This window comes from Coregonus lavaretus (genome assembly GCF_964263955.1).
Source record: "Coregonus lavaretus genome assembly, chromosome: 5".
NCBI classification, from domain to species: Eukaryota; Metazoa; Chordata; class Actinopteri; order Salmoniformes; family Salmonidae; genus Coregonus; species Coregonus lavaretus.
In genome coordinates this window covers 21,743,374-21,766,475 of record NC_139992.1, presented here as the reverse complement: position 1 = coordinate 21,766,475, position 23,102 = coordinate 21,743,374, and the positions used below count along the sequence as shown (strand labels likewise).

The window sequence follows — 23,102 nt, the reverse complement described above, 5'->3', positions numbered from 1 at the left end:
TGTCAGTCCTGAAGGAACTGAATCAGCAGGTATGAGATGTAAGTACTGTACAGCACCGTGAAGGAGACACCAGGTTACACTACGACCAGCATTTAACATATGAGGCCCTACAAACCAACAAAAATAATGTGTAAAAATCACAGCCCACACAATGATTCTCAATATGTTGGTGGGTGGTACAGGTAAATGCAATGGGATCCACTAACCCAGGCTGGCAGGATGAAGCTCCTAGTGTCTTCTCTGTGGTGTTGTGCCTGGGTGGTACAGTAGGATCTAAGCTCTACATAAAGTCTTGTCTTGTCTTGACTCTCCTGTTCACCCCAAGTTGAGCAGATCACGGCTGTGTTCACCGCTGCCTCCAGGCAGAAGGCATGGGACCATTTCACTAAAGCGCAGCGCAAGAACATAGACATTTGGAGAAAGCAGTGTGAGGTTGGTACTCTCTCCTTACCCCCTTATTCCTTGTCATGTTTGGACCCCTCAGGACAGGAGAGATTGACAGACAGACACTCTAGAAGGATTGAGTGCTACTGTGTTTCATGTTGCCGTTGTTGCAGACTGCTGTGCCCTCACAGATACACAGACAGATGGACAGACAGCCATGTTGTTCTGATCTACGGATGCTGTGTGTTACTCTCCTACAGTACTATTCGTAGACTTTTTCTCACATTGATGAAACACACACGCGCGCGCAGATGACAGTAACTAAAGATCTGACGCCTCCTAGAAAGTGTGAGTGGGTGCTATGGCAACAGAGGCTTCCAGGGTTAAGACAGATCAATAATTCATTGGAATTATAACAAGTCAGCATGCTGGAATATTCTCTACAGGAGGGAAACACATGTTAGTTATCACTTTCATTAGAACTAAACAAAAACATCCTATTGATCTCATAGAATGGGGATATATTTGGTTGTAGAAACATTGCACAAACCTAGATCTGAATCATTGATTATTTTACACCCCCTTGGTCTTGATTTGGCCATATGGAGACCATGACGATTTATTGAAGTGAATTAAAAGTAATGACCAGGTATTTGAGAGTGTCTATCTGTGGGGGCCAGCATTATCCAGGCAAATGTTAAAGACATGCTCCAGAACTTTGGCAACTACTAAGTATTTTTTAAACCTCCCGCTTTGGGCTGGATGTGTCAATGTGTAGGTCATACATGCATTATCTATCTGCAGAATTACCTCAATTAGGCACGAAATCCCTAGTTTGAAAGCGACTGTTTTTCTGGATGCTGTGCTGCGCCAGCCCCCTAGCAATTAGAGTTCTAGCCAATGAGCTTTAGCCCCTTGCCATTTAAGTGACAGCTAGCAAGATGCACACACAGCAGAGCGAGAGAGAGAGAGCAATGATGTGGTGCACATCTCTGCACATATGTGACGTATTTTCGGGGACCACTTTTGGCTCGTGAGCACTACCTTCAGAACTACTGGCTAAAAAGTATACAAAAGCACTGGAGAATCTCTATAACCTTATATGATCATTCATACTGTAAGCCCTCTATGTTCATACCTGTCTCTAAGTCAAGTCAGTAAGAAAGGAATCATGCTATGTCTATTCTCAAAGCAATCAGAGGTAAGGCATTGATTTGGAAGAAGAGACACTAACAGTAAAACTATGGAGTGAGTCTTGCTAGCATGCCACCATTGTGAAATCCTTTGTTAAGGGTCAGTAGTATGCTTGGTAAATGTTCAAGTAGTTAAAGTAAGGAAAGTCTGCACCCTGAACCGTCATAGATTAACTATGACAAATGGCTGTGAATTAATTAGCTACTGATGTCAGTATCAACATCCTCCATGACAGTAGTATGAAATTACAGTTTTATTATGAACTGATAATGGAGATGGCAGAAATCATGAGATCAGATAAGGCTCTGAACACCATTGGATTTCTGAGACTTCATGCCCTACTGTAGCTTCTAAGAAAAAGGCTCTGGCTGGTTCAGTGCTGCAGCTGAGGCTTTCTGTGCTCACAGTCACACATAACAAAACTCTCCCTCCAACCCTCTCTCCCTTTCTCTCTCTCTCTCCATTTCCCTCTCATAACTCTATCGCTCTCTCCCCTAGTTGAGTCATTGCTAAGCACATTTACTCTATCTGAGGAGAGATTTCACAGTGGTGGTATTAGACAGCCTCACAGCTGAGACAGTACTAGTTATCAGAGCAGCTGGGAGAATGAGATGATTTATATGCTCCTCTGTCTTTAGCATGTGAAAAAAAGGAAGCATTCAAACTGCCCATAGGCACAGATCTAGGATCAGTTTACCTTACCCCCTAAATCCTAACCTTAACCATTGTGGAAGGAAAACAAATTGGGTGATTCCATGTCATTTCAGCAAGCCATGCTCGGGAACTTTGGGGGAGATGGTGGGTGTCGAAATCCTCTTTCTTGTGCTTTTTGAGGTGGAATGACTCAGTTGACCATAGTTCTGTCTAGGGGTAATTGAATCCTCTTCCACCACAGACTCTGTCCACAGGTACAATATATTAAGTTAGAAACCATCCTTAAAAGGGCAGTCTGGTTGAAACCATCTTTAGACAGGCATCTGGTTGGGTGTATAGGACTGAGACACTGAGGGGTCCTTGCCCTGTTTGTGTCCTTGTGTTGTGATGTGACAGGAGCTGCGGAACGCCCATTGTGAGGAGATCATGGGGATTCGACGGGAGGAGGAGATGGAGATGTCTGACGACGACTCGGATGAGAGCCCCTGTAAGAAGATACGCAGGGAGGACAACGGTAGGACAGACACAGGCCCAATCCCAAACTTACTCTTAGGTTCTAGGCCCTAGTGCTTATCTCCTAGCTGCTAGCCCCTAGGCACTTGTACCTTTTAATGATGGCAGGCCACTGTAGCTCATGAATCACCAGACTGCTACAGTATATATTGGTGGTAGATAGGTAACTTTATGCCGTGGAGGATTGTTCATGACCTGTCACACAGCCCCAGAAACCTAGACACTGCCAGTCAGATGGCAGGAAGAATGATCTAGCAGCTGGGATGTGATGGGATGTTATAGATGGGCTGTGGTGGTACAGTGACCAAGCTGCTCAGATTCAGAACACTTCACAATCTATTACTGCTCTGCTCCAATGCTGCAGCCTATTCTAATGCCTGCTGAAAGAGCCTGTTGAAAGGACAGCAGTGCTTTACTGAGCAGCTCTGAACAGCTCCCTTTCATGTGTCCTGAATACATGACATGTAGGGAGGAGGAGAGAGAACAACAGATACCTCCACTTCCAGAGACTCAGAACCTCACCGGTTGGGTAGAGAGTTGACTCACTGCAGTTTGTGTGTGTGCGTGCGGGTGCGTGCATGCATGCGTATGTGTGTTTGTGTGTGTGTCTTGTGTCTAACCCTCTCTCCCGTCCTCCTCTCCAGGAGTGTGTGGCCAGTCTGGGGCCTCTCTGAGGGAGGAGAATGACTCTCTGCGCTGGCAGCTGGACGCCTACAGGAACGAGGTGGAGCTGCTGAGGAAGGAGCAGGTCAAGTCCTGCCACCCCGACGACCCCGAACACCCCCCTGACAGACACACACACCTACTACAGCAGAGCATGCACAACATGCATCAGGTACAATATTACACCATCTACGCCTGTATCATATTCCACCTGTGATTCCACTATTGGGAATGTGATTATACCAACAGTAATTGAGATACAGTACCTTCAATACAATACAGTGCCAACACTACCATCACATGCTGCAGGTATGTGTACCTGTGCTTTCACTAGCAAAAGGTAATTGAAGGCCATAGCAGCGGTACCTAGGAACAAAGAGTATTAGGGACAGTGCAGCTACACATCACTTTGATGTATTCTGACTGACCTGTCTACCACGTTCACACTCCCTCCCTTTACAACCGGACCCAGACCACAACACAGTCAGACCTCTGCCTGCTGTTGTTCCTGCTTACTGGTGTCTCCTCTGTGTTCGTCACCTTCTCTGTTGTTTTTGTCCTCCCAGCACTTTCTCTCTATCTAACTGTGTTGAGGTCTATTGTGTAACTTTGTCTATCTGTGTGTCTCTCTATCTAACTGTGTTGAGGTCTATTGTGTAACTGTCTCTTTGTGTGTCTCTCTATCTAACTGTGTTGAGGTCTATTGTGTAACTTTGTCTCTCTGTGTGTCTCTCTATCAAACTGTGTTGAGGTCTATTGTGTAACTTTGTCTCTCTGTGTGTCTCTCTATCTAACTGTGTTGAGGTCTATTGTGTAACTGTCTCTCTGTGTGTCTCTCTATCAAACTGTGTTGAGGTCTATTGTGTAACTGTCTCTCTGTGTGTCTCTCTATCTAACTGTGTTGAGGTCTATTGTGTAACTTTGTCTCTCTGTGTGTCTCTCTATCTAACTGTGTTGAGGTCTATTGTGTAACTGTCTCTCTGTGTGTCTCTCTATCTAACTGTGTTGAGGTCTATTGTGTAACTGTCTCTCTGTGTGTCTCTCTATCTAACTGTGTTGAGGTCTATTGTGTAACTCTGTCTCTCTGTGTGTCTCTCTATCTAACTGTGTTGAGGTCTATTGTGTAACTGTCTCTCTGTGTGTCTCTCTATCTAACTGTGTTGAGGTCTATTGTGTAACTTTGTCTCTCTGTGTGTCTCTCTATCTAACTGTGTTGAGGTCTATTGTGTAACTGTCTCTCTGTGTGTCTCTCTATCTAACTGTGTTGAGGTCTATTGTGTAACTGTCTCTCTGTGTGTCTCTCTATCTAACTGTGTTGAGGTCTATTGTGTAACTCTGTCTCTCTATCTAACTGTGTTGAGGTCTATTGTGTAACTTTGTCTCTCTGTGTGTCTCTCTATCTAACTGTGTTGAGGTCTATTGTGTAACTGTCTCTCTGTGTGTCTCTCTATCTAACTGTGTTGAGGTCTATTGTGTAACTCTGTCTCTCTATCTAACTGTGTTGAGGTCTATTGTGTAACTTTGTCTCTCTGTGTGTCTCTCTATCTAACTGTGTTGAGGTCTATTGTGTAACTCTGTCTCTCTGTGTGTCTCTCTATCTAACTGTGTTGAGGTCTATTGTGTAACTTTGTCTCTCTGTGTGTCTCTCTATCTAACTGTGTTGAGGTCTATTGTGTAACTGTCTCTCTGTGTGTCTCTCTATCTAACTGTGTTGAGGTCTATTGTGTAACTCTGTCTCTCTATCTAACTGTGTTGAGGTCTATTGTGTAACTTTGTCTCTCTGTGTGTCTCTCTATCTAACTGTGTTGAGGTCTATTGTGTAACTCTGTCTCTCTGTGTGTCTCTCTATCTAACTGTGTTGAGGTCTATTGTGTAACTGTCTCTCTGTGTGTCTCTCTATCTAACTGTGTTGAGGTCTATTGTGTAACTCTGTCTCTCTGTGTGTCTCTCTATCTAACTGTGTTGAGGTCTATTGTGTAACTCTGTTTCTCTGTGTGTCTCTCTATCTAACTGTGTTGAGGTCTATTGTGTAACTGTCTCTCTGTGTGTCTCTCTATCTAACTGTGTTGAGGTCTATTGTGTAACTCTGTTTCTCTGTGTGTCTCTCTCTCCTCCCAGCAACTGCTGAGTCTGCAGGATCAGCTGAGGACTAAGGAGGTGGAGCTGGAGCAGGCTAGAGACGAACACAGATACCTGGAGGGAGAGGTCCTAGCCCTGAGAGACAAGGTGAGAGAACATGCATGCACACAAATGCGTAAACACACACACATAGACCCACACAAGCGTGTAAACTCACACGCACTGATCCAGATGGGAGTGTAGGGTTCTGAGTCATGATGGTTATGAAGATATAAAGATATAGAGAAACAAACGGCAAAGAGAACCTCCTTATACATAACAGTACCAGGGTGTGCCTATTGCTGATCCTTCAGATAACACACTGTACTGTATCGTATATGAGTACATTGCAAAGGAGGCCCCTGAGCTCTGTAGGGTTGACTGTTGGGCCTTTAACATACTGAGTAACCGACAAGGATATAAATGTATATATGGTGAAACATACAGACTGCAGGAGGGAGTTAGAGACATGGTTTTGATGTAGTGGCAGTCTAGTATTTCTTTTTGTAGGCTACTATAGCTGTCTGTTCAAATATTCTCTTTATCTCCCTCCTCATTATCTCCCTCCTCATTATCTCCCTCCTCTTTATCCCCTTCCTCTTTATCCCCCTTCCTCTTTATCTCCCTCCTCTTTATCCTCCTCTTTATCCTCCTCTTTATCTCCCTCCTCTTTATCTCCCTCCTCTTTATCTCCTTCCTTTTTATCTCCCTCCTCTTGATCTCCCTCCTCTTTATCTCCCTCCTCTTTATATATCTCCTCTTTATCCCCCTCCTCTTTATCTCCTTCCTCTTTATCTCCTTCCTCTTTATCTCCCTCCTCTTTATCTCCCTCCTCTTTATCTCCTTCCTCTTTATCGCCCTCCTCTTTATCTCCCTCCTCTTTATCTATCTCTGTCTCTTTCTATTGTAGTTTCTACACAAGTGGCTCTCCCTCAGTAGACACACACACACACACACACCAGCCTGAGGTCGCACCACTCATATCTCTGCGGGAGAAAAACATCGCAACATGGCCACAGTAGCAGCATCCCCCTTTCTCTCCCTCTCATCCCTCTCATTCCCCTCCCTCCATGTCCTCTCAACCCCCTGCCTCCATGTCCTCTCATTCCCCTAACCTCCATGTCCTCTCATTCTCCTAACCTCCATGTTCTCTCATCCCCCTCCCTCCATGTCCTCTCATCCCCCTCCCTCCATGTCCTCTCATCCCCTCCCTCCATGTCCTCTCATCCCCCTAACCTCCATGTCCTCTCATCCCCCTCCCTCCATGTCCTCTCATCCTTCTCCCTCCATGTCCTCTCATCCCCCTCCCTCCATGTCCTCTCATCCCCCTCCCTCCATGTCCTCTCATCCCCTCCCTCCATGTCCTCTCATCCCCTCCCTCCATGTCCTCTCATCCCCCTCCCCCATGTCCTCTCATCCTCCTCCCTCCATGTCCTCTCATCCCCCTCCCTCCATGTCCTCTCATCCCCCTCTCTCCATGTCCTCTCATCCCCTCCCTCCATGTCCTCTCATCCCCCTAACCTCCATGTCCTCTCATTCCCTCCCTCCATGTCCTCTCATCCCCCTCCCTCCATGTCCTCTCATCCCCCTCCCTCCATGTCCTCTCATCCCCTCCCTCCATGTCCTCTCATCCCCCTAACCACCATGTCCTCTCATCCCCCTCCCTCCATGTCCTCTCATCCTTCTCCCTCCATGTCCTCTCATCCCCCTCCCTCCATGTCCTCTCATCCCCCTCCCTCCATGTCCTCTCATCCCCTCCCTCCATGTCCTCTCATCCCTCTCCCTCCATGTCCTCTCATTCCCCTAACCTCCATGTCCTCTCATCCCCCTCCCTCCATGTCCTCTCATCCCCCTCCCTCCATGTCCTCTCATCCCCCTCCCTCCATGTCCTCTCATCCCCTCCCTCCATGTCCTCTCATCCCCCTAACCTCCATGTCCTCTCATCCCCCTCCCTCCATGTCCTCTCATCCCCCTCCCTCCATGTCCTCTCATCCCCCTCCCTCCATGTCCTCTCATCCCCTCCCTCCATGTCCTCTCATCCCCTCCCTCCATGTCCTCTCATCCCTCTCCCTCCATGTCCTCTCATTCCCCTAACCTCCATGTCCTCTCATCCCCCTCCCTCCATGTCCTCTCATCCCCCTCCCTCCATGTCCTCTCATCCCCCTCCCTCCATGTCCTCTCATCCCCTCCCTCCATGTCCTCTCATCCCCCTCCCCCCATGTCCTCTCATCCCCCTCCCCCCATGTCCTCTCATCCCCCTCCCTCCATGTCCTCTCATCCCCCTCCCTCCATGTCCTCTCATCCCCCTCTCCTCTCACTCTCCAACCCACTCACTCCTCTCCGAGCATGCCAGACTCTGAAATGGCTCAAATGGCTCAAACTTCCTCTCAAGATGGTCTGAGAGCCCAGGCAGCAGACAGCAGGCAGCAGACAGCAGGCAGCAGACAGCAGGCAGCAGGCAGCAGACAGCAGGCAGCAGACAGCAGGCAGCAGACAGCAGGCAGCAGCGTGTGTGTGTGTGCGTGTGCATGTGCGTTTGTCCTTTCTTCTGAGGCTAGCCCTGCTCCACCCTGGTCCCCCCTGGTCCTCCATTTTTTCCCCAAGAATTAAAAACCTTCCATTCATTGCATTTTCATCCCTTATCAAAATGAAAAGTAACAAATGTCATCAAGGCAAAGGGTGGCTATTTGAAGAATCTCAAATATAAAATATATTTTGATTTGTTTAACACTTTTTTGGTTACTACATGATTCCATATGTGTTATGTCATAGTTTTGATGTCTTCACTATTATTATACAAAGTAGAAAATAGTAAAAATAAAGAAAAACCCTTGAATGAGTAGGTGTTCTAAAACTTTTCACCGGTAGTGTATGTGTTTAGTATATACAGTGGGGGGAAAAAGTATTTAGTCAGCCACCAATTGTGCAAGTTCTCCCACTTAAAAAGATGAGAGAGGCCTGTAATTTTCATCATAGGTACACGTCAACTATGACAGACAAAATCAGAAAAAAAATTCAGAAAATCACATTGTAGGATTTTTAATGAATTTATTTGCAAATTATGGTGGAAAATAAGTATTTGGTCAATAACAAAAGTTTCTCAATACTTTGTTATATACCCTTTGTTGGCAATGACACAGGTCAAACGTTTTCTGTAAGTCTTCACAAGGTTTTCACACACTGTTGCTGGTATTTTGGCCCATTCCTCCATGCAGATCTCCTCTAGAGCAGTGATGTTTTGGGGCTGTCGCTGGGCAACACAGACTTTCAACTCCCTCCAAAGATATTCTATGGGGTTGAGATCTGGAGACTGGCTAGGCCACTCCAGGACCTTGAAATGCTTCTTACGAAGCCACTCCTTCATTGCCCGGGCGGTGTGTTTGGGATCATTGTCATGCTGAAAGACCCAGCCACGTTTCATCTTCAATGCCCTTGCTGATGGAAGGAGGTTTTCACTCAAAATCTCACGATACATGGCCCCATACATTCTTTCCTTTACACGGATCAGTCGTTCTGGTCCCTTTGCAGAAAAACAGCCCCAAAGCATGATGCTTCCACCCCCATGCTTCACAGTAGGTATGGTGTTCATTGGATGCAACTCAGCAATCTTTGTCCTCCAAACACGACGAGTTGAGTTTTTACCAAAAAGTTCTATTTTGGTTTCATCTGACCATATGACATTCTCCCAATCCTCTTCTGGATCATCCAAATGCACTCTAGCAAACTTCAGACGGGCCTGGACATGTACTGGCTTAAGCAGGGGGACACGTCTGGCACTGCAGGATTTGAGTCCCTGGCGGCGTAGTGTGTTACTGATGGTAGGCTTTGTTACTTTGGTCCCAGCTCTCTGCAGGTCATTCACTAGGTCCCCCCGTGTGGTTCTGGGATTTTTGCTCACCGTTCTTGTGATCATTTTGACCCCACGGGGTGAGATCTTGCGTGGAGCCCCAGATCGAGGGAGATTATCAGTGGTCTTGTATGTCTTCCATTTCCTAATAATTGCTCCCACAGTTGATTTCTTCAAACCAAGCTGCTTACCTATTGCAGATTCAGTCTTCCCAGCCTGGTGCAGGTCTACACATTTGTTTCTGGTGTCCTTTGACAGCTCTTTGGTCTTGGCCATAGTGGAGTTTGGAGTGTGACTGTTTGAGGTTGTGGACAGGTGTCTTTTATACTGATAACAAGTTCAAACAGGTGCCATTAATACAGGTAACGAGTGGAGGACAGAGGAGCCTCTTAAAGAAGAAGTTACAGGTCTGTGAGAGCCAGAAATCTTGCTTGTTTGTAGGTGACCAAATACTTATTTTCCACCATAATTTGCAAATAAATTCATTACAAATCCTACAATGTGATTTTCTGGATTTCTTTTCTCATTTTGTCTGTCATAGTTGACGTGTACCTATGATGAAAATTACAGGCCTCTCTCATCTTTTTAAGTGGGAGAACTTGCACAATTGGTGGCTGACTAAATACTTTTTTCCCCCACTGTATATTGTCCCATACAATAATTGGTTCTCTTAATTTTTTGTTCCTAAAAATGTTAACCCCTACTTTGAATTCAGCTGGCCTACAGCATGGTCAAGTAAATTCATGATTTGGATAGTTTACTATACATCTACTGATTTAGAACCACCGCAAGTCAGCACAAAGAAAACAGGAGCACTGCCTCCGCTATTCATCATCAAATCAACTAGGCTATAAATGCTTAGTTTAATACACTGAAAACAAACTTAAACACACCAAAAACAATTTAGTCCAATCAATGTTGCTAAATATCATGTGGCTGTCCATGGTACTGATTTGTGTGTGTGTGTGTGTGTGTGTGTGTGTGCAAGTAGAAAAAACATGTTGACTCGCCCTACTTGTAGACTAGATGAACCCCAATGCCATCCTCTCTGTCATGTTGGCAAAACGGTCTATGACTGTCATACAGTAGTAAACACTTTTAGTTGTTGTTGTCCTAGACTAGGCTACCTGGCTAAAATGCTTGCTAGCCTAACTTTCTTGCATGGGCAACAATGAACCAGCTAAGTTAGCTAGCTAGCTAGCTAGTTAACATGAACCTATTACATCTAGGCCACATATTGAACTTCAATCGTCTCAAGCCAGTGGCACAATGTTTGAGTTTATGGTTAGATCAGAATCTACCAGTGGTGGAAAAAGTACCCAATTTTCATACTTCAGTAAAAGTAAAGATACCTTAATAGAAAATGACTTAAGTGAAAGTCACCCAGTAAAATACTACCTGAGTAAAAGTCAAAAAGTATTTGGTTTTAAATATACTTAAGTATCTAAAGTAAATGAAATTGCTAAAATATACTTAAGTATCAAAAGTAAAAGTACAAATAATTTCAAATTCCTTATATTAAGCAAACCAGATGGCACGATTCTTATTTTATTTTGTATTTACTGATAGCCGGCACACTCCAACACTCAGACATAATTTATAAACGAAGCATTTGTGTTTAGTGAGTCCACCAGATCAGAGGCAGTAGGGATGACCAGGGATGTTCTCTTGATAAGTGTGTGAATTTGACAATTTTCCTGTCCTGGTAAGCATTCAAAATGTAACAAGTACTTTTGATTGTCAGGGAAAATGTATGGAGTAAAAAGTACATCATTTTCTTTAGTAATGTAGCGAAGTAAAAGTTGTAAAAAATATAAATAGTTAAGTACAGATACCCCAAAAAACTACTTAAGTAGTACTTTAAAGTATTTTTACCTAAGTACTTTACACCACTGGAATCTACGTTATAATAATTTGCCTGTATCATTGGTCAAATTAATGTGGAAACCTTGCTTTCCTTGGCATCCATGAATACACTCCACTGCTGAGAATAATACAACCAGTGGATGGATGAGTACCTTTCTGATTCTATCTGATTATGCTAACTGTAACTGTTTTATGATTGTTATTGGAGTGAGGTAATGGGAACATGAATTAGAATAGAGCTCATGTGGAGAAAGAGTGTATTCAGCTGCCAGTGGATAGATGGATCAAATGAATAGATAGATGAACAAATAAAAGGAGAGATGGAACCTCCAGGGAGGATACATTGTTTCCATACAGTCTAAAGATTCTACATTAAACAACATCTACTTGGATCCTGCTTCTGTTACTAAGACCATGCTCTATGCCTCTGCTTGTTACCAGTGTTGAATGGTCAGTACTTGATGTTAGTCTCTGTCTTGTTCTCTGTGTGTCTTGTTTTCAGATGCTGACTAACGGGGATGTAGTGGTAGTGGAGGGGACCAACGGAGAAACACCTGAGAAGGTCAGTCCTCCCCAACATACACCACTATACAGTACGCACACAATACTGAACACCACAGGCAGCTGGTGGCACCTTAATTGGGGAGGACAGCTCATAGTAATGGCTGGAACGGAATAAATGGTATGGTATCAAACATATCAAACACATGGTTTCCATATGTATGATACCATTCCATCCATTCCAATCCAGCCATTATTATGAGCTGTCCTCCCCTCTCCAGCCTCCTGTGTACACACACACACACACACACACACACACACACACACACACACACACACACTCACTCACATGCAATCAACATCTCTGTACCCTCTTCTTGAGTGATTTTATTGACCCAGCCAGCCAGTGTGAGGAGACGTCAGCGTCTGATGACGTCTTCAGAGCAGGGGGTAGGCCTATGCATTAAGGGTGGGGGGGTATATGGGGGGTAAGTAAATTGGTGTTTGTTGAGGGGTTATGGTTTGTAGTGGGTTACTGTGTATGTCCCTTGTGCCCTGTGAAAGGCAGAGATGGACTGGTGAAGAGAGGAGAGGAGAAGGAGAAGGAGAGGGGGGAATCCCAATGGAGTAACACCAGTAGCACCAGCCACTCTCCTCTCTCTCATAAAAATAACACTACCCCAATGAGTGCACACACATATCAGCTCCCATTGCGTTTGTGTGTCTATAAGGACCAACACTGTGTTGTGTGTGTGTGTGTCTGTAGGTAGTGAACGGCTGTGCGACCACTCTGTACCGCAGCAGAGACAGGAGGAGTGAAGCAGCAATGAGAGGACCCCTCACATCAGAGAGGGAGGCTCTGCTACTGGGTAACATCATCTACTATCTATAACATACAGTACATATACAGCTTATGTATACTACAAAGCATAATATTATCTGGATTGTCAAATTATCGCCTGTAACTGGGAGTGTTTTAATGGTTGGGGTTAGACATGTTATAATTGTAAGTAATGGCCTATTTATTGCCTTATCTCCATAAATTATTACATTTCCACACACTGTATATAGATTTTCTATTGTGTTATTGACTGTACGTTTTGTTTATTCCATATGTAACTCTGTGTTGTTGTTGTTTTTTCAGCACTGCTTTGCTTTATCTTGGCCAGGTCGCAGTTGTAAATGAGAACTTGTTCTCAACTGGCTTACCAGGTTAAATAAAGGTTAAATAAAAATAAAAATAAAATGTTGGAGGGGGGCCAGTTGTTAATGGGGTGAAACAGTCTTGAAACAGCCCAAGCCTGTCTGTCCAGCCTGGTCTCAGAGCAAAACATATTATATTTTATTAAAATCCATGCCATTCCATTTAGTATATGTTACTTTACGTTAGGTTACATTACATTGGCCTACTTAAATCTGGGACACTCAAATAGGTATGATATGTTAAATTTGGTATGACAGGAGGTTAATTAAGGCAAAAATAAAAGGAGGGTGGTTGGTCGGGCGTATAATGTGAACATCTAGTAACCCAAAGGTTGCGTGTTCAAATCTCATTACGGACAACTTTAGCATTTTAGCTAATTAGAAACTTTGCAACTGCTTACTACTTTTTAGCTACTTTGCAACTACTTAGCATGTTCGCTTCCCCTTCCCCTAACCCTAACCCTAACCTTAACCCTTTAACCTAACTCCTAACCCTAACCTTAACCCTAACCTTAACTCCTAACCTAACAAAAGTATGTGGGCAACCCTTCAAATGAGTGGATTTGAGCACACAGCCATGCAATCTCCATAGACAAACATTGGCAGTAGAATGGCCTTGCTGAAGAGCTCAGTGACTTTCAACGTGGCACCGTCATAGGATGCCACCTTTCCAACAAAGTTTGTCAAATTTCTGCCCTGCTAGAGCTGCCCCGGTCAACTGTAAGTGCTGTTATTGTGAAGTGGAAAAATCTAGGAGCAACAACGGCTCAGCCGCGAAGTGGTAGGCCACACAATCTCACAGAACGGGACCACCGAGTGCTAAAGCGCGTGATGAATCACGCTTCACAATCTAGCAGTCTGACGGATTAATCTGGGTTTGGCGGATGCAAGGAGAACGCTACCTGCCCCAATGTATAGTGCCAACTGTAAAGTTTGGTGGACGAGGAATAATGGTCTGGGGCTGTTTTTCATGGTTCGGGCTAGGCCCCTTAGTTCCAGTGAAGGGAAATCTTAACGCTATAGCATACAATGACATTCTAGATGATTCTGTGCTTCCAAACTTTGTGGCAACAGTTTGAGGAAGGCCCTTTCCTGTTTCAGCATGACAATGCCCCCGTGCACAAAGCGAGGTATATACAGAAATGGTTTGTCGAGATCGGTGTGGAAGAACTGGACTGGCCTGGACAGAGCCCTCACCTCAACCCCATTGAACACCTTTGGGATGAATTGGAATGCCGACTGCGAGCCAGGCCTAATTGCCCAACATCAGTGGCCGACCTCACTAATGCTCTTGTGGCTGAATGGAAGCAAGTCCCTGCAGCAATGTTCCAACATCTAGTGGAAAGCCTTCCCAGAAGAGTGGAGGATGTTATAGCTGCAAAGGGGGGACCAACTCCATATTAATGCCCATGATTTTGGAATGAGATATTCAACGAGCATACTTTTGGTCATGTAGTGTATCATACTACATGGAGTGGCACGGATTTTGTAAAATGTAGTATTTTTTGCTCTGAGACCAGTTAGGTCTGTCATGTTCTTGGATAAAGAACCAAAGGACTGGGTGAAGGGGGGCTCAGGGGAGAGGTAATGTGTGTCTGGTTGCCAAGCAGTACTCACTGGCCCTGGCCACACACACATCGACTTATCCCCACCGAACATAGGCACATGCAAACACACGCATGCATGCACGCACACACACCCACACACACATTATCTCTCCCAGCTGCACACGGCAGTGCTGGGGTTGTGTTCACACACAGAAACACACTTCATCGCAGGGCGCCGGGGACACTGAGATAGACGAGGACGCCGTCAGCCAGAACAGAAGAAAATACAAACCGGTTCCAGGCGAGAGGAGAGAAAGTTACTGACTGTAGAACACAAATTGCCTAATTCTCCCGTGGCTGTTCTCCCCCTCTCCCTCTATCCTCCCCCTCTACCTCTCCCTCTCTCCTCCCCCTCTCCCTCTCTCATCCCCCTCTCCCTCTATCCTCCCCCTCTACCTCTCCCTCTCTCCTCCCTCTCTCCCTCTCTCCTCCCCCTCTCCCTCTCTCCTCCCCCTCTACCTCTCCTCCATTTCAGCTCCCAGAAATATAGTTTCATCACAAAAAGAAAGCAGCTTCTATTCTGATTCTGACTGGAGTCATTTTATCAGCCTGCTTTCCTTTTGTTTCCGTTCGCTGACTGAATCTCCTGTAGGCACAAGCACAAAATAGTTCTGTGCCAATTCTCAGATTAGCAGCTGGAAAGCGGAGCTCCTTTTGGTGCTGCAGGGAGGTGAAAGCAGCCTGCTTGGTGTAAAACAAAGCCAGAAGCCGGTTGGAGCAGAGGAGAGCAGAGAGAGAGCAGAGGAGAAGAGAAGAGAGGAGAGGAGAGAGGAGTAGGCAGATGCACATTTATTTATTTTAACACAGCCCACAGAAAGCCAACATGAAGGAGAGGAGAGGCAGAGCTCTCTATCTCCTTGCCAGCCAGCCACCCTGCCTGCTTCCCAGCCTGCCGCAGCCAGTGGGGGCTAGTGGGGAGGAGCTATAGGAGGACGGGCTCATTGTAATGGCTGGAATAGAATTAATGGAACGGAGTCAAACATGTGGCTACCATACGTTTGATGTGTTTGATACATTTACATTACATTTTAGTCATTTAGCAGACGCTCTTATCCAGAGTGCATACATAATTTTTCATACTGGCCCCCCGTGGGAATCGAACCCACAACCCTGCCGTTGCAAACGCCATGCTCTACCAACTGAGCTACATCCCTGCCGGCCATTCCCTCCCCTACCCTGGACGACGCTGGGCCAATTGTGCGCCGCCCTGATACTGTTCCATTTATTCTATTCCAGCCATTACAATGAGCCCATCCTCCTATAGCTCCTCCCACCAGCCTCCTCTGACCGCAGCCACCACAGCTTCTGGGCTTTTCATTTTTCTGTAGGGGACACACACCTTTACACACACGCAAACACATACAGACACGCATCCACATTCATGGACACACACAACAACACGTCCACAACACGTATAGAAGTGAACGCACACACACGTGAACACAGACACTCAAGCACACACATGCACACACTAAGACCCCCCACACAAACACACCCTCCCTTCCCCCTTTCTGCAGTGTGGTGGTTCCGTGTGAGTGGTGGTAGCTGAGGGGAGTAAATTAGTCCTGTCTGTAATGGGCAATGTTCCATCATATAAATCAGGGGAATAAATATTGGCTCAGGGTTCCCAGGGGACCGCACTATATTCTCTCCCCCTGAGTTGAAGTGCTACATCTGCAGGACCTCTCACAAGTAATCAACTCAAGTGTTGTTTCTGCTCGGACCAGCGTTCTTTATGGCGGCGTGGGATGCATTTATTGCACGGCACATTGGCAAGATGCAGATTGCAGCTCTGCTGGAGAGCTGGAGTTGAACAGCCTGTTCTTTCTCTTCCCTCTCTCTGTGTCTCCTCTCTCTCTCTCTCTCTCTCTCTCTCTCTCTCTCTCTCTCTCTCTCTCTCTCTCTCTCTCTCTCTCTCTCTCTCTCTCTCTCTCTCTCTCTCTATATATATTTCTATATCTCTTTCTATCTCAATGTTTCTCTCTCTCTCTTCTCTATCTCTCATCTCTCTCAATCTCTCCCTGTGTCTCTGCAGGCATCATATCTACCTTCCTCCATGTCCATCCGTTCGGAGCCAACATCGACTATCTGTGGTCCTACATCCAGAGACTGGACACTACGGTCAGTTTATTTACATGAAATAGTCACTAAAATAGAGAAAGGGAAAAAAGCTGGGGGGGAAACTGAAATGGGCTTCTGAAATCTCATCTAATTGTTACACAAATAGGAAAGACCCGTTAGGTGATGTCACCTGTCCCCATCCCTCTCCCGTCCAGGTGTCAGCGGGGGAGTTGGAGTCTCTGATGGGTCGTCTGCCCAGTGTCTTCAGACAGGAGCTGAGTGGAGTGGGAGCCACGCTGGAGAAACGCTGGAAGTTCTGTGGCTTCCAGAGCCTCGCCTCCATGTGACACAGGGACACACACACATCATATGACCCAAGACACACACACGGCCTGACAGACCACATGTGGGACAGGAATATACACACTTCCTGACGAGCCGCAAAGCCTGGTGGACACATGAATAGAAGGCGTGTCAAACCCACAGACTGTGTTTGAATGGTGTGTGTGTTTGTTGTGTATCCACAGACATCCACAGTACATAGTGATGATACTCAAACACAAAACAGACATTGATGGATCTTTCCGAGATATATCTTTGCAAGGGATCTGCTGACAATGAGGTAGAGGGATCCACATGGATCTCCACTCTACGCTGTATAACAAGATCCACGGATGTCAGCCAAGGGGGTCACAGAGCAGACATTCTCTATGGTAACGTAGTGACCAGACCCCAGCCAACAGAACCTGAACAGATGGTTCTTAGTTACAACGTCTCTCTCTCATGGACTGGAGTTGTTTGAGATGCCTATTTCTCTGTTCCCTCTCTTTCTCTGTTCTCTCTCTCTCTCCCACTAGGCTGGGAGGGATCCAGGAATATCGGACTGCAGCAATCGAAATATGGATGGGAATGGGGAACATTTGAGAATTGGGGAATGGGCGTGGGGGAGTACAGGACAGATTTATAACTGTAACCCTTGTAACCCAGTTTCACACTCCAACAGGATTGCAGTGTTAGCCAGCCTCTCTCTCTCTCTCTCTCTCTCGCTCTCTCTCTCTCTCTCTCTCTCGCTCGCTCGCTCTCCGTCTGTCTGTGGCCCAGAACTGACTTTAGTAGCCTACTGATGACTGGTGCTGATACTGTTGGGTTGGGACTGTACTGTAGGCCTCCATCTCCATCTCTGGATGTCTCTCTCTGCTCTGGCCTTCTGTGTCCAGTGTGTGCTGTGCATTCTGCCACTGTTTAACTGGTATCTACTCATTTAAATTATGATGTTTTCTAATGTAATAAAAGGTTTTTATCCAAACATCTTCTGATCAATATAAAACATTTTCGATTCAAGAAGCTTTATCGGCATGACAAGCAACTAAATTCACAGACTGGTAATGGCAAGACAGGGCTGTTAATGGCAAAAGATCCAAGCTTGTGCATAGATCTGAAATCCTGTATGTTTTGGTTTAATGTTTGTGATCCAGATAGTGAGCTGATATTCCATGTTGGATGATGTGCTGCATCTCCCTGATGAGGGAGGATTTAAGAATGTATTAATACTGGATGAGGAGAGAGAGAGAGAGAGAACGAACAGAACAGTGTCTGTGGGTTTAATATGTACTCCTCTCTCCTTCTCTCCTTCTCTCCCGGTACTTTCTCCGCTCCTCTTGCTTCTGATCATGTGCTGGTACGCTCTATGGGCCCGATTCCGAAATTACGCCTTTCTTACGCACGCCTTTCCTATGCACTTCTCAGTAGCTGGTATTCCATAATGATTCAAATAGGCTACATGTCCCGACTTAGTGCCTAATATGATCCACTAATGCTAGCAACCCTCAGGAACAACTTACATGGACGTGACAGAGGAAAGAAAGGTAAACGGAATGGAATGATGCAAAATGGAAGCTAAAATTGAAGAAAACGAACACTAAAATGACAGTTATAAATGTATGTGGATATTACTAACGGTGGCTCCCGATGGTGGCTAATATTTAACATGATACAAATTGTAAAATAAAACTAAGAAAAGCTCGGGCATAGGCTATAATTAAAACATTCTAAAGTACATACATCAAAAGCACCACACACACACACACACACACACACACACACACACACACACACACACACACACACACACAATACATGTACACCCCGTATTGCTTTGTCTGATGCAACAGCAAGGTAAGCAGGGGAGTCTATGGGAGGATCTGGCCCTGTCTGCTCTGCACTAACCCCTTTCTGCTCTCTCATGGACAGATGATTGCTGTCACCATGGAGAGCAGTATGAAGGGTCATAGGCCTGTCATATGCCTGTCAAAGACCTGTCATAAGCAGCCATAGTGGATGGAGAGACCAGACCACTGCAGCCAACTGTACCACTCAGACCCATGTAATGCATATACGGCTCTGGTTCCACTGCTCTTTTCATTCTATTAATCCTCCTATCCACAAAGAGATCAGCTGGCCAGATGTGATTGGATTGGAGTGTAGTCCATTTCAGAGATGTATATTTAATCCCTGATTGATGCCTTGCCGTGGAGCCAAGGCTTTGCTGAGTTTTCCCTCCATCCCTCCATCCCACAGCTCTGCTCTCCATATGATTCCACTTTAGACAAACTCTCTCATCTGCCTCAGGATTTAAGCACACACATTCAGGATGTCCAGCTGGAGAAACACATCAATTAAGGAATCACATCATTCCTCATCTTTACTCTGTTTACTGATTTTATTTTTTGTCCATGGTGAAATATTATGGAATATCAAATGTTTCCTTACCATGCAATTCGACCAGGAAACACTACTAACCCTACAATTAATTTGTAAATACAGATCTACACTGAATGATGTCTTGATACAGTCATATTTGCAGATTCTGCCTTTTCCACTATTCTATATACATTTAATTAATTCGATTTTTAATTAATCTACACATTATCATTCAACAATGACATAATTACTCTTATCAGGAATGCTTGATTGTCTAGACATGCCCTTGATGTCTTTGGAATATTAATTCTTAAAATTATCATAATAAGATTCTCTTTTCCAGTTTTCGATTTCAGACGTTGACTATAAATGCGTTCAATCTCAAAAGTAATTGTTTACATTAATTGATTAATTTAACAGTAAATCTATGTGACTAACATTATTGTTGTCATTTAAGCATGAATGGTAGTTACAGTTTTCAGAAATGTGACTAAATTAGCCACATCTAGATAAGCAACAATAGAGTTCTGACAACCGCCCTGTACCACAGTCTTGTTTTAGGCTGAGGGTTTGGCTAAGGAAGATACATACACATGACAGTTCCCTATCCTCTGGGCCCGGCTGGAACAGAAAAATAATCACTTCCATGAGGGATACACACAGTGATTTGCTATTTTTACGCTCCTAAATCGTGAACAGGAATAATCACAGAGCTCAAGCCGATGCTGTAAGGCAGCAAACCACAGTGAACTCTGCTGAAACGGCACACACAGTTCATTACACAGTACAGTATTCACAGTATTCATATTAATGTTTAATTTGCTTATGGGAGGCCAAGACAGTTTGTTTATGTCGCCCCTGTGTTTGTACACAGATAGCATGCAGTAGTGGGCCATCATGCATGTGCTTACTCTCCCTTCCTCCATCCGGGAGTGTAGGGCCATGCCTGGGAGATGCTGATGGTTGCAGAAGGACAAATAACCAATGGACTGGGGCAAACACAACCCAATGTTTACACAAGCTGACATCGGGCCTGTGATGGCTTCCTATTCTAGAAAATCAAATCAAATCAAATGTTGTTTGCCACATGCGCTGAATAGAACAGGTGTAGACCTTACAGTGAAATGCTTACTTACAAGCCCTTAACCAACAATGCAGTTTTAAGGAAAATAAGTAAAAAATAGATAAGTAAAAAATACAACAACAAAAATAATTAAAGAGCAGCAGTAAAATAAAATAACAGTAGCTAGGCTATATACAGGGGGTACCGGTACAGAGTCAATGTGCGGGGGCACAGGTTAGTCAAGGTAATTGAGGTAATATGTATATGTGGGTAGAGTTAAAGTGACTATGCATAGATAATAAACAGAGAGTAGCAGCAGCGTAAAAGAGGGGGTGGGATGGGGTGGGGTGACAATGCAAATAGTCTGGGTAGCCATGATTAGCTGTTCAGGAGTCTTATGGCTTGGGGGTAGAAGCTGTTAAGAAGCCTTTTGGACCTAGACTTGGCGCTCTGGTACCGCTTGCCATGCGGTAGCAGAGAGAACAGTCTATGACTAGGGTGGCTGGAGTCTTTGACAAATTTTAGGGCCTTCCTCTGACACCGCCTGGTATAGAGGTCCTGGATGGCAGGAAGCTTGGCCCCAATGATGTACTGGGCCGTATGCACCACCCTCTGTAGTGCCTTGCGGTCGGAGGCTGAGCAGTTGCCATACCAGGCAGTGATGCAACCAGTCAGGATGCTCTCGATGGTGCAGCTGTAGAACTTTTTGAGGATCTGAGGACCCATGCCAAATCTTTTCAGTCTCCTGAGGGGGAATATGCTTTGTCGTGCCCTCTTCACGACTGTCTTGGTGTGTTTGGACCATGATAGTTTGTTGGTGATGTGGACACCAAGGAACTTGAAGCTCTCAACCTGTTCCACGACAGCCCCATCGATGTAAAGCCTAATTTAGAATCCCCATCCTTCTCTTCTTGCCTTCCCCCTGTCTCTCTCTCTCTCATTCTGTCCCTCTCTCTCTCTTTCTCACTTTATGTTGTACTCTCTCTCTTCCTTTCTCTCCTTCTCCAATTCTCTCTCTCTCTCTGCCAATTCTGTCTGTTTTGTTCTATGTGTGTGTGACATCACCAGCTAGCTGCTAGCAGATACAGAGGTCGTATAGTTTAGTTGTCTGCTGGGAGCTGTGAACATGTATATTGTCTGGGACAGTAATGAGATCCAGGAGAGTCTCAATAGTCTGGAGTAGCTTACTATACTCATCTCCTTTCATCGTGTCAAGTTAGCTTCTCTTCTCGTCTCCTTTCCTTCATATGCTAGGATCTGAAAACCCAGGATAGGTGGAGTGGAGGCAATATGGTGGAAACCCATACATTCGATCATCTGTATCAGTCGACATGAAACAAAGGAGAAGACAAGAGGAAACAATATCATTTGAAATAGTTTGGGAAGTGTCTGGGGACATTGAGGAAATCCTACATTTACATAATGTAAGATTTACACAACAGATCAAACATTTGATTTATGCACTTGTATTGTATCTCCAGTTATGATTGTGCCCATACGACAGTAACAAGTAAACAAAGATAATTGATTTACGTATGATAATAGACAACAGCTGCAGTACTGTGTCATTGTGACCTTCAATGACATGCCGTTTATTTACAGTCATTTCTACAATGCAAATAAACATTTCAGAGAGAGAGAGAGTTGCAGACTGTCAGTTAGGCTGCCAACATGTATGCCTCTGGGTCCGCCTGCCTGCCTGCCTGCCTGCCTGCCTGCCTGCCTGCCTGCCTGCCTGCCTGCCTGCCTGCCTGCCTGCCTGCCTGCCTGCCTGCCTGCCTGCCTGCCTGCCTGCCTGCCTGCCTGCCTGCCTGCCTGCCTGCCTGCCTGCCTGCCTGCCTGCCTGCCTGCCTGCCTGCCTGCCTGCCTGCCTGCCTGCCTGCCTGCCTGCCTGCCTGCCTGCCTGCCTGCCTGCCTGCCTGCCTGCCTGCCTGCCTGCCTGCCTGCCTGCCTGCCTGCCTGCCTGCCTGCCTGCCTGCCTGCCTGCCTGCCTGCCTGCCTGCCTGCCTGCCTGCCTGCCTGCCTGCCTGCCTGCCTGCCTGCCTGCCTGCCTGCCTGCCTGCCTGCCTGCCTGCCTGCCTGCCTGCCTGCCTGCCTGCCTGCCTGCCTGCCTGCCTGCCTGCCTGCCTGCCTGCCTGCCTGCCTGCCTGCCTGCCTGCCTGCCTGCCTGCCTGCCTGCCTGCCTGCCTGCCTGCCTGCCTGCCTGCCTGCCTGCCTGCCTGCCTGCCTGCCTGCCTGCCTGCCTGCCTGCCTGCCTGCCTGCCTGCCTGCCTGCCTGCCTGCCTGCCTGCCTGCCTGCCTGCCTGTGCATGCGCTCCTGTGTCTGCCTGCTTATGTCGGTGTATAAATGAGGGCTCCATCTATAAATATCAGTAGTGTTAGCAGCCGAGGGAGTGCAGCAGCATTAGCCAGGCAACATGTTCTAAATGCGTCTGTTGACAGCATTAATTAGCCATGGGCCTTTGTGTGTCTTTGTTTACAGCGATGAAGCGTTTCACATTCCACCTGTTTCAAAGCTTCTAATGTCATGCCTCTTTAATGAGGCCTCACTGCATGTGTCTGGAATTATCCTTGCCTAGGAGCCATTGCTATGAGTAATGGCCTTATTGTGATGTTGCCGTTTGTACCAGGAAATACTGAGGGATGGAGGTCTTTCACTCAGGTCTGCCTCTCTTACATCCCACCACATTATCATATGAATGACAATGACCTATGGATTTTGTTGTGC

At 45.8% G+C, this 23,102-nt stretch overlaps 1 protein-coding gene across 1 annotated transcript in view; it reads left to right on the top strand.

Moving 5' to 3' along the window:
• LOC311129105 (ecto-NOX disulfide-thiol exchanger 2-like) overlaps window positions 1–17,921 on the top strand; it is a 31,857-nt gene extending 13,936 nt beyond the window's left edge. The window contains exons 7-14 of the mRNA XM_084161388.1: window positions 326–432; window positions 2,629–2,746; window positions 3,390–3,580; window positions 5,527–5,634; window positions 11,742–11,801; window positions 12,507–12,609; window positions 16,586–16,671; window positions 16,827–17,921. Coding sequence (XP_084017514.1) covers window positions 326–432; window positions 2,629–2,746; window positions 3,390–3,580; window positions 5,527–5,634; window positions 11,742–11,801; window positions 12,507–12,609; window positions 16,586–16,671; window positions 16,827–16,958 — 905 coding nt within the window. The 3' untranslated portion in view covers window positions 16,959–17,921. The remainder of the gene's footprint in view (window positions 1–325; window positions 433–2,628; window positions 2,747–3,389; window positions 3,581–5,526; window positions 5,635–11,741; window positions 11,802–12,506; window positions 12,610–16,585; window positions 16,672–16,826) is intronic.
• Window positions 17,922–23,102: the final 5,181 nt, after the last annotated feature.